Source organism: Giraffa tippelskirchi, chromosome 13, assembly GCF_054371585.1.
Source record: "Giraffa tippelskirchi isolate mGirTip1 chromosome 13, T2T-mGirTip1v1.2.pri, whole genome shotgun sequence".
In the NCBI taxonomy this organism is placed as follows: domain Eukaryota; kingdom Metazoa; phylum Chordata; class Mammalia; order Artiodactyla; family Giraffidae; genus Giraffa; species Giraffa tippelskirchi.
In genome coordinates this window covers 107,912,619-107,924,998 of record NC_137287.1, presented here as the reverse complement: position 1 = coordinate 107,924,998, position 12,380 = coordinate 107,912,619, and the positions used below count along the sequence as shown (strand labels likewise).

General features: G+C 41.6%; 1 protein-coding gene across 1 annotated transcript in view; it reads left to right on the top strand.

Annotated features, from left to right (window-relative positions):
- MROH8 (maestro heat like repeat family member 8) overlaps positions 1-12,380 on the top strand; it is a 58,374-nt gene that overhangs the window by 21,440 nt on the left and 24,554 nt on the right. The window contains exons 8-12 of the mRNA XM_081552306.1: positions 470-574; positions 4,835-4,970; positions 6,881-6,999; positions 9,961-10,113; positions 11,783-11,943. Coding sequence (XP_081408432.1) covers positions 470-574; positions 4,835-4,970; positions 6,881-6,999; positions 9,961-10,113; positions 11,783-11,943 — 674 coding nt within the window. The remainder of the gene's footprint in view (positions 1-469; positions 575-4,834; positions 4,971-6,880; positions 7,000-9,960; positions 10,114-11,782; positions 11,944-12,380) is intronic.

The window sequence follows — 12,380 nt, the reverse complement described above, 5'->3', positions numbered from 1 at the left end:
ATTGGGACAGTCTCATAGAGCAGGAAATGGCAATCCACTCCAGTATTCTTGCCTGGAAAATTCCATGACCAGAGGAGTCTGGTGGGCCACAGTCCATGGAGTCGCACAGAGTTGGACATGACTTAGTGACTGAGCATGCATGCACAGAGTTACATGTGGGACTTTTCCCTCCACACTTCTTCCAAAAGAATACGGTGTTATCGCAGATCTTCCTGATAAACCATTTTTTTAAATGTAAAAAGTTAGTTTCAAGTTTTCCATTTATACTCTGTAAAAGCAAATTGAATGCCTCCTCTTATGCATAAATATCTTAAGTGCTAAGATTTTTTAGGATTATAACAGAAAACCAGTTCTATCAGAAAGTCTTTGAGTACCTATTAGAGAAATTAAACAATGTTAGTAAAATATGAGCTTGTGACTTTTGGATTATTTTCCTAGATCAAGCTGCTTAACCATTTATTTTTCACAGCACATGGACCCCTGGTTACAATCAGACAAAGATCATGAACGGGAACGGGCCACAGCCAGCATGGCTCAAGTTCTGAAGTGTTTATTCAAACATCTCAGCCTGCAAGTAAGTTGACCTCCAGTTGAAGATGAGGATCCAGAGCTATCCTTTTAACTGCTCAGTTCCCCTCCTGTTTATGGCTCCCCAGACTGGTGACTTCTTGGTGCTCATATAATAACATTTGGCATCATTCACTTATCTGCTCCTCTCCCCTAAGTGAGCAGCTTGAGGCCAGGTACTGTGTATAGTAACCTTGCATCCCCAAGGGGATGCACAAGAGTTTGAAGCAGTAAATTGTGGCAGGCAAATATAAGTATGTAAGTCAATTTAAATATCTCCCGGCATCTCAGAGAAAATGGTTCTACAATACCTCTTTTTAAATCCTCTCATTTCCCTTTTGCACTCTCACTTTCCAGTTGTTCTGAATTCTCTCCCATAATTCCTAAAAAGAATTCCCCAAACTCAGATCCTCTTTCCTGATCTGTTCCTTTTTGTCATCTACAAAATCTCTTTCTTCTTTCCTCAGTAGATCTTCTCCACATTGGAGTCTCTTCTGTTCTCCATCCACCATTTCTCCAATCTGCATAATAAGGCCCAGGATTTCGAAGAGAAGTTGGGGGAGAGTAGGAATACTAGGTCTTTATGAGAATTCTTCAGAGAATTTACCCTTGATGTAAATATTCTAACAATCAAAAGGACAGCATGCTGCTACCTTTCTTACTTCTCCCTTTGAAAACACATCCAAACTTGCCACCTCCTTACTGAAGCTCAGCCCCTCAAATGATGCTACTTCCCTTGTTCTCTGCTTAGTTGATGAGAGCACATGACATCTGGCCACCACTGACTACCTCATTATTCTGTGCTCACTGACTACCCTACTGCTAACCACAATGCATACTTCTTCCTCAAACTCTAATTTTGGCTGCAGACTAAAGACAAGAGTTTCAAATGACTTCTTCCTATACATAATCTCCCTCTAGGTTCGGCAGAACCTCTTCAGCATTTTCTTCCTGGCAAGAATTGCTAATGTAAGGGTGCTTAACTTAGGTGCCCGTGGGGTCTGTGAACATCTGGAAAGTCCTATGCAGAATTTTGTGTGGTGCAGTCTTCTGGATTTTTCTGAGAAAGGTTCACTGTTTGTGTCCCCAGTGCCAGTCCAAGTGCCTTATCCATAAGTGCTATAGTCATAACCAGTACCTGGCACATAATGGATACTCAGTGTTTGTTGATTGAATGAATGAACATATTATCAGAGAATGAAAGATCTTACACAGTTTGCATATATGTGTCTCTGTTTAGTGTACATAGGTTGCAGAAGCTGTTGTTTCCACTATCTCAATATATTTTTCTGAAAATCCACAGTGGAAATTTCTTTCTGCCTCAATCCTAGGAACAGTCATGCTGCCTCTGTATGGCTATTTGCTTCTCGCTTCATGGACAATGTGAATCGTTTTAGATGCGCTCCTCTGTTTGAGCCCTGAGAAAGTCTGAAGCCTAGCTCTGTGGCCTAGTTTGAGCAAAAGATGACCATGCATTCTGCATGCTAACAAAATCCTTAACTTCATTTATCTTTTCTGCCTTCATTTTTTTTTTTTTTATTGGTCCCACTTGCTTCACTGTTTATTTTAAATTGTATTTCTTTTTCTGGTAGGTTTTGACCAGCTACTTGACTTTTTTCCGTAATATGGTAAAATATCTACAAATAAAATTTTTAAATATTGTCAGTTGGTATATCTCAACTTTGTATCTGACTTTTTCACTAAGCAAACTAGCACATATTCCTGAAAAAAGGGAAAAGTGAAAGTTAGTCACTCAGTTGTGTCTGACTGTGATTCCATGGAGTGCAGACTGCCACGCTTCTCTGTCGATGGAATTCTCCAAGCAAGAGTTCTGGAGAGGGGTGCCATTTCCTTCTCCAGAGGATCTGCCTAACCCAGGGATTGAATCTTCATTGCAAGAAAATTCTTTACCATTTGATCCACCAAGGCTAATTTATTCCTAACTTATTATAAATTCTTGGGATACTTGTTTCCTAATGATCGTATTCATAGTTCTTGTTGTTGTTCAGTCACTCTGTTGTGTCTGACTCTTTGCGACTCCATGAACTATAGCACACCAGGCTTCCCTGTCCTCCCCTCTCTCCTGGAGCTTGATCAAACTCATGTCCAATGAGTAGGTGACGCCATCAACCATCTCGTCATCTATCGTCCCCTTCTTCTGCCTTCAGTCTTTCCTAGCATCAGAGTCTTTTGTAATAAGTCAGCTCTTCACATCAGGTAGCCAAAGTATTGGAGTTTCAGCTTCAGCATCACTCCTTCCAATGAATATTCAGGACTGATTTCCTTTAGGATTGACTGGTTGGATCTCTTTGCTGTCCAGGGGACTCTCAAGAGTCTTCTCCAACACTACAGTGCAAAAGCATCAGTCTTTCAGTGCTCAGCCTTCTTTATGGTCCAACTCTCATATCCATACATGACTACTGGAAAAACCACAGCTTTGACTCTATGGACCTTTGTTGGCAAAGTAATGTCTCTGCTTTTTAATATGCTGTCTAGGTTGGTCATAACTTTTCTTCCAAAGAGCAAGCATCTTTTAATTTCATGGTTGCAGTCACCATCTGCAGTGATTTTGGAGCTGAAGAAAGTAAAGCCTATCACTGTTTCCATTGCTTCCCCATCTATTTGCCATGAAGGAATGGGACCAGATGCCATGATTTTCGTTTTTTGAATGTTGAGTTTCAAGCCAGCTTTTTCACTCTCCTCTTTCACTTTCAATAAGAGGCTCTTTAGTTCCTCTTTGCTTTCTGTCATAAGGGTGGTGTCATCTGCATATCAGAGGTTATTGGTATTTCTCCCGGCAATCTTGATTCTAGCTTGTGCTTCATCCATTCCAGGATGTCTGGCTCTTGGTGAGTGATCACACCATTGTGATTATCTGGTTCGTAAAGATCTTTTTCATATAGTTCTTCTGTATATTCTTGTCACCTCTTCTTAATATCTTCTGCTTCTGTTAGGTCCATACCATTTCTGTCCTTTATTGTGCCCGTCTTTGCATGAAATGTTCCCTTGGTGTCTCTAATTTTCTTGAAGAGATCTCTAGTCTTTCCCATTCTGTTGTTTTCCTCTATTTCTTTGTATTGATCACTGAGGAAGGCTTTCTTATCTCTCCTTGCTATTCTTTGGAACTCTGCGTTCAGATGAGTATATCTTTCCTTTTTTCCTTTGCCTTTTCACAGCTATTTGTAAGGCCTCCTCAGACAACCATTTTGCCTTTTTGCTTTTCTTTTTCTTGGGGGTGGTTTTGATCACCGCCTCCTGTTAATGTTATAAATCTCCATCCATATTTCTTCATGCACTCTGTCTATCAGATCTAATCCCTTGAATCTATTTCTCACTTCCACTGTATAATTGTAAGGGATTTGATTTAGGTCATACCTGAATGGCCTAGTCATATCCCCTACTTCCTTCAATTTAAGTCTGCTTTTGGCAATAAGGAGTTCATGATCTGGGCCACAGTCAGCTCCCAGTCTTGTTTTTACTGACCATATAGAGCTTCTCCATCTTTGGCTGCAAAGAATATAATCAATCTGATTTAAGTGTTCACCATCTGGTGATGTCCATGTGTGGAGTCGTCTCTTGTGTTGTTGGAAGAGGGTGTTTGCTATGACCAGTGCCTTCTCTCTGACAAAACGTGGTCCACTGGAGAAGGGAATGGCAAACCACTTTAGCATTCTTGTCTTGAGAACCCCATGAACAGTATAGGTCTTATTACTATTGGCAATTATTTTGAATATGTGGTCTTTAAAAATCATGCTAGAGGGACTTCTCTGGTGGTCCAGTGATTGAGCCCACCTTCCAGTGCAGGGGACACTGATTCCGTGCCCAGGTGGGGAACTGTGATACCACATGCCTCCGGGCAACTAAGCCCATAAGCAGCAACTACTGACCCAGAGAGCCACAACTAGAGAGAAGCCTGTACACCACAACAAAAGGTCCCACATGCCACAACTAAGACCAAATGCAGCCAAAAGTGAATAAATATTTAAAAAGAAAAATATCTATAAAAACAGTGCTAGAATGAACATCTTTATACACAAAGCATTTTTCAGGTTGCTTACTTAAATTAGCATTTGTCCTATGTAATAGCATCTGCTGGATATATTGTATCTACACATGTTAAATGTGAACCCAGAAGATCCAAGGGCTGGATATAACACTGGCCCTTCTCTTGAGCAGGAGGTTCCAGGGGAATTACTTCTACAGTTGAAATCTGAGGCACCAAATGCACGTGCAGTCTAATGGTATTTTTCTTTTGCTTCCTAATCAGCTTCCAGTGCGATTCCAAAGACTTGGACACCTCGTGGCTCTGATGGCTCTACTATGTGGGGACCCACTGAAAGAGGTGGCCGAAGAGGCTGCAGAGGGCACGCACTACCTGCTGCACATCACCCTGAGGCTGAAGTGTAAGGCGCTGCTGGAGGCAGTGAGGCCCTGAGTCAATTCTCCAGCATAGCGCAAAAAGCACCAGGCCTCCTTGTGCACTCACTGCCCACATTCTAGAAAGACTTTTACCCTGGTTCATAGAGAGAAGGGTACCCCGTCCCTAGGCAAAGACAGAGCCACACTGACTTAATAATTAGAAGGATCAGACCCATCAGCGTCAGCCATGTGCATGACTGTGAAGTTGGAGTAGAAAACATGTGGCCCTGTGGACAAGCTGGAGTAATTAGTTTAGTTGGAAGTAGAAGAAGTTCTTGCCATCCTTTGGGCCTGCCTTTATGTGTTTATCCCAGAAACATTGACTGAGTCCTCACTCAGATCTAACAGTAACCAGAAGATAAGTGGTCCAGTCCTTATGTGGGCTTCACAGGTGGCGCAGTGGTAGAGAATCTGCCTGCCAGTGTAGGAGATGCAAGAGACATGGGTTCGATCTCTGGGTACAGAAGATCCCTTGGGGAAAAAAAATGGCAACCCACTCCAGCATTTTTGCCTAAAAAATGCCATGGACAGAGGAGCCTGGTGGGCTACAGTCCGTGGGGTTGCAAAGAGTTGGATACAACTAAGCACACACACACACAATCCTTAGACGTAACACACGATCTAGTGGGGGCATCAGAGAATCAGAGGGTCAACAAATAACTGTTATTATAACCATTTGACTGCTATGAAGGGAAATTACAGAGGCCATGAGTAAGGATCAAATCTAGTTGTGAGGTTCAGAAACGGCCTCTCTGAAGATAACCTAAAAAATAACATTTAGTCAGGTGAAGCGATAAGAAGAGTGTATTAGGCAGAAGGAACAGCGTGAGCAAGGACACTCAGCAGGTATGAGCTTGGGGAGTTTGAATAACAAAGAGAGGACCATGGTGGTCAAGGAGTGAATCACCAATCCCCACAGTTGGAAGAAACTTCAGAAGATATCTAATCCAGACTTCCCCCAGTGTTGAATCTGAGTCTATTCTATCCCTACCAAGCAGTTGCCCTGCCTGGACTTGCTTATACCAAGGACAATGTAGTGCGCTACTTCCCAAAGTAGCAGTCTCTTTTCTGGGCAGCTCTGAGTATGAGCTTTGTCTGCTGAGACATACAGCCACGGGAACACAGCTGGTTGTCCATTCAACAAATATTTATTAAGCACTTCTTGTTCGAGGGATGCGTTGGTGAGTAAGGCAGGCAAGGTCCCATCCCCCAAGAGCTTATAGCTGGAGAAACAGTATCCTCAACCATGGGCTCAGATACTTCCTATAGATCAACCATGGGCTCAGATACTTCCTATAGATCAACCATGGGCTTAGATACTTCCTATAGATCAACCATGGGCTCAGATACTTCCTAGAGATCAACCATGGGCTCAGATACTTCCTAGAGATAAATTTCCAGTGAAGATGAGTCACAATAAAACAGGAGGAAAACAAGACACTGTTAGGGCATCTTGGCAGACTCAGTATCAGCAAAACTAGACACATAGACAGTTCTGATTGCAGAACTATCAAACTCAGTACAAAACCGTGTAAGTTTTTGTGGGGACCTGAACTTCAGAGGAAGACCCCTCAAAAGTCCTCACCAATGGTTTAACTTGCCTCGTTTGTATTCCCAAATCACTCAAAAGCTCTTAAAAAGAGCTCTTCTCTTTTCTTTCAGCTCTTTTTATATATTGCTCTTCCGCAGAAGAGAAGCAAATCAGATTAACACACATTCCTTCCCCCATTTTTTGGGGAGGAGGTGTAAAAAGTAAAAATGAGCATTTTTACTCAAGTGAAGGAGACAAAAATGAGACTGGGGATCCACTTCAACCTGAAGATCAACCAGACTTGCAAAATCAAGAAAAAAGAAATAAGTCAGAAAGTATTAACATGTTATATTATTTTCTCAGGTATCACTTATGAAAAGAAAAATCACCAAAGCTTGAAAAGAGCAGTGAAAAAATGTCGAGAACTCCTGGAACTCTACAATATTAAACAGTTCTATAGTTGTCCCTTCAGAATTGCCCAGGTAATCAGAACGGCTAAAATTTTAAAGACAGACAGCTTGAAATGTTGGAGAGGATGGGAAACAACCAGAAGTCTCATACGTTTATTCATGAGAATGTGAAATGATAAAACCACTTTGGGAAAAGGTCCGTTAATTTCTTGTAAAACTAAACATACAAGATTGCCCAGAGAATTTGCTTTCTGAACATTTCATACTTTGGAGATGAGGTAATGGCCGTGACTGTTACACACTTTGCTCTGTGAGTTTAAGAGATTTAGGTCACACCATCAGTGAGGCCAGTATCACTGTGTAGACATTTTTTCAGACCAGCTTTGTGCCCGATTGCTCTCCTAGCCCCACCCAACCCCTTGCAAATGTAAATCCTTGTCACAAAAAGGGACCTCAAGAGGGTGAGTTTGAGGGACTTCCCTGGTGGTCCAAGGGTTAAGACCACCTTTCAATGTAAGGAGTGCGGAAATGATCCCTAGTTGGGGAGGTAAGATCCCACATGCCTTGCGGCCAAAAAACCAAAACATAAAACAGAAGCAATATTGTAACAAATTCAATAAAGATTTAAAAGAAAGCTCTAATTTAAAAAAAAAATGGGTGTAATTGATTCAAATACAACTACTAAAAAGCCATACACTTCTTTGTTAATGTAATTATTCAATACTCCATAAATACTAAACATCTTCTAGGTATCAGGGTCTTCGCTGGTGGCTCAGTGGTAAAGAGCCCACCTGCCAATGCAGGAGACCTGGGTTGGGACTATCCCCTGCAGAGGAAATGGCAACCCACTCCAGTATTCTTGCCTGGGAAATCACATGGACAGAGGAGCCTGGCGGGCTACAGACCATGGGGTCACAAAAGAGTCGGACACAACTGAGAGACTAAGCAACAATAGATGATACATAGAAAAAAAGCCTACAGATCTTACTCATGTACGGTCTAAGATACCAGGTAAATTGTCTTTATATCAGTTTCCTCATCTGTATATGAGGATCTGTAAAAATTAGGATAACTCAGTTGTTATGAGAGTCAAATGAGATACAGTACAGAAAATGCTTTGCTTAGTGCCAATCAGAGAAGGCGATGGCACCCCACTCCAGTACTCTTGCCTGGAACATCCCACGGATGGAGGGGCCTGGTGGGCTACAGTCCATGGGGTCGCTGAGAGTCGGACACGACTGAACGACTTCATTTTCACTTTTCCCTTTCATGCACTGGAGAAGGAAATGGCAACCCACTCCAGTATTCTTGCCTGGAGAATCCCAGGGATGGCGGAGCCTGGTGGCTGCCGTCTATGGGGTCGCACAGAGTTGGACACGACTGAAGCGACTTAGCAGCAGCAGTGCCAATCACTTGGTAAGTGCCTAGTAGATTATACCTATTATAATTATGTGGAGGACTTTATTCACTGTCACGTACAAACTGTGGAAAATTCTTAAAGAGATGGGAATACCAGACCATCTGACCTGCCTCCTGAGAAATCTGTATGCAGGTCAAGAAGCAACAGTTAGAACTGGATATGGAACAACAGGCTGGTTACAAATCGGGAAAGGAGTATGTCAAGGCTGCGTATTGTCACCCTGCTTATTTAACTTATATGCAGAGTACATCATGTGAAATGCTGGGCTGGATAAAGCACAAGCTGGAATCAAGATTGCCAGCAGAAATATCAATAACCTCAGATATGCAGATGACACCACCCTTATGGCAGAAAGCGAAGAAGAACTAAAGAGCCTCTTGATGAAAGTGAAAGAAGAGAGTGAAAAAGTTGGCTTAAAACTCAACATTCAGAAAACTAAGATCATGGCATCTGGTCCCATCACTTCATGGCAAATAGATGGAAAAACAGTGGAAACAGTGGCAGACTTTATTTTTCTGGGCTCCAAAATCACTGCAGATGGTGACTGCAGCCATGAAATTAAAAGACGCTTACTCCTTGGAAGGAAGGTTATGGCCAACCTAGATAGCATATTAAAATGCAGAGACATTACTTCACCAGCAAAGGCCCGTCTAGTCAAAGCTATGGTTTTTTCCAGTAGTCATGTATGGATGTGAGAGTTGGGCTATAATGAAAGCTGAGCACCGAAGAATTGATGCTTTTGAACTGTGGTGCTAGAGAAGACTCTTGAGAGTCCCTTGGACTGCAAGGAGATCCAACCAGTCCATCCGGGAGGAGATCAGTCCTGAACATTCATTGGAAGGACTGATGCTAAGGCTGAAACTCCAATACTTTGGCCACCTGATGCGAAGAACTGACTCACTGGAAAAGACCCTGAGGCTGGGAAAGATTGAAGGCAGGAGGAGAAGGGGACTTCAGAGGATGAGATGGTTGGATGGCATCACTGACTCGATGGGCATGAGTTTGAGTAAGCTCTGGGAGTTGGTGATGGACAGGGAAGCTTGGCATGCTGCAGTCCATGGGATTGCAAAGAGCCAGACACGACTGAGCGACTGAACTGAACTGAAAGTACAATGAGAAGCAGAATGACTCATTATTTTAATAAATCATCTCCAAATTATTTTAGCTAGGCTTTGGTCCCTGTCAGCAATAGAGGATTAGGGCCTTTCCTTAATTCCTATTCCTGTAAAAGTATCATGTGTCACTCTTTCTGAGGATCTCAGTAATCAAGCATTTTTATCTTTGGCCATGGTCCACAGCTTGTAGGATCTTAGTTCCCCAACCAGGAATCAAACCTGTGCTTCCTGCAGTGGAAGCACAGAGTCCTAACCACTGGACTGTTAGGAAAGTCAGTACAAGCTTCTTTCTAAAAGTCAGAGTTGTAAGAAACCATACACAGTCCCTTGGGACACTGGGTTACTTCCAATTTTTCACTTCTGTAAACAGTATAGAACTAAAGAGCCCTGAACATCTTTGTATGTTTCTCTGATTGTTGACTTAGAATTGTTCCTTGTTCAGGACTCTTCCTGTTAAACCATCCATCTTGAAAGTTCATTTTCCCTAAATCATCTCAGGTTTTCGAAGTTTTTCTCAATTCCAACGAGCTCTACCAGTTTGTAATGGCTACACTGGATGGCCTGAAAAACCTGAAACATCCACACACGCAGTGGTCAGCGGGGGAATTGCTGATAGCATTGGTGAAGAATGCGCAGTCCCGGTTTGAGAAGGTAAACTGCTGAGTGGACATTTCCCGAGTTTAAAATGCAGTCAGAGACCTGTCCCCACCCACAGATGCTAAGGTCTCTCCTACTGTTCCTATTCAGCAGAATACAACTGACAACAACCACTGAAGGGACCATAGTCAAAGCCTTAGTCTATTTAGTTAATGCTGAAAAATCATGCATTCAACAAGCATATACAACCACTGTGAATGCAACTAGGGATGGCAGGTTTGTTTTTTTATTTTTAATCTGAGGTATGGTCCCTATTTTCCAAAAGATTGTAGTTTTTTTCTTTGAAAATATAATTAACATACATGAGAATGGTAACTCCAATTTAGATCTTCATTCAGGTTAGTTAAAGGTACCAGAATTTTAAGAATCAAGCCACCAGTGATCCTAGAGGAAGGCTAACTTAGTAAATTTAAAATCAAGAGAATTTATTTTAATGAAATTGATACATGAACTAACGATATGGTCATATCATCTATAAATGTGGAAGGACATACTGGAAGAGATAAAATGGATGAAAGTAGTTGTCTCTGGAGTGTGGACCTGGGGAATAGGCCAGGGAGAGCCTTGAATACCACTGGACTTTAAAAATTGTGTGCATGTTGCACTTTGATAAAAATAAAAATAATTTTAAAATGATGAAAACCCATTTTTTAATCTATTAAAATAGCAAAGATACAAAAAGATCAGTAAAATATTGGAAGATGGTGAAATGGGCATTTGTATCTTTTGGGTGATTTCAGCTGTAAAAAAAAAAAAAATTGTGAGAAGCTTATACAAAGGGTTTATCGCCTCATGTATTAAGAAGTCTGGAAGTAGGGTGTATTTTCTAGGGTTGGTCCAGCAACTCAACAACTTTATAAGAGAGCCAGGGGTTTTTCCATCATTCCCACTTAACCTGTTCATATATTCGGAAGTAAGATAGTCACCACAATTTCCAACTCTCTGAGCAGATAAGACTACCCAGCAAAGAAGAGAGAGGTTGCTTTCCTTTCATCAGAGAGAAAAGTCTTTCCCAGAAGCCCCCAGCTGATTTTCCTCCATGTTCATTGGCCAGAATACCATCCCGTGCCCATCCTCAAACCGTTTCTGGCAGCTGGTGGTAACAATGGCCATTTTATATGAGGCTGCTAAGGACTGCCTTCTAAGAAGCTGACATTTCCACAGAGACCTCGAGCCACAAGTCTAGGAGCAGGAAGAGCAGTCCAAGCAGAGAAATGGATCAAGCCCTGTGGCTCCTGTTTACTTTACCTGAACATGACAAACATCTGCAGGAGGAAGGCAGTGATGACTCCCCTGCCATTCTCAGAGCCAGAGTGAGGAAAAACCAGCCTCCTTCCAACTTTTGTTAGTTTGTCTTATTATAAAACCAATACATAATCTTTCAGGAATAATTAGAAAAAATACATAAGCAAAAAAGTAAATATCACATCACTCAAAGACACATTAATATGTTTAGATATATGTTTTTCCAAATCCTGTTATGTATATATACATTCATATAGGTATATTTTTAGTTTTGATAATAATAAATTTTTTGAAAAATAATAAACATTCTGTATTAAAAGTCACCCCCAGGACCTCTTCAAAATAACCACAGTATCTTCAGTAACTATCAATGTCCCACAGCAGTAAAGTCTTAAGCGATTTCTTTTCCTTTCTTCAGGTGCCAGAAATTATGGGAGTTATCTGTGCCCAGCTCTCCACAATCAGCCAGCCTAGTGCCCGCCAACAAATCATAAATATTGTGAGTTTGTTTATGTCCAGGCCCAAGTACACAGATACAGTGATCAACCACCTTCTGTGTCACCCAGTACCATATGACAGGTAACAGAATCTGGTACAGCCTCTGGATTAAATTGGGGTGTGTGCTACACCTCTGAGTACTGTGGAGCAGGGTTGCCCTCAAAAAATCTAAGGATGTTCTTGTTGAGATATGATACGGACAGATGTCTGCAGAGTAAATCAGAACATAATGCCTAGAATAAGGAAACAATCCACAATGAACATTTTACAAGATGGTTGGACTGAACTCTTCAAAAAAATTGTCATGAAAGAAAATAATTGTGCTGAAGGCACTGCTCTAGATAAAAAGACACAAAAGTGACATAACCAAATGCAATAAATGACTTTGATTGGATTCTGAAAGAAAAGCAAAAGCTATAAAAGAAAATTTTCAAGAGATTTAAATATATATCAGTTCAGTTCAGTCGCTCAGTCGTGTCCGACTCTTTGCGACCCCATGAATTGCGGCACGCCAGGCC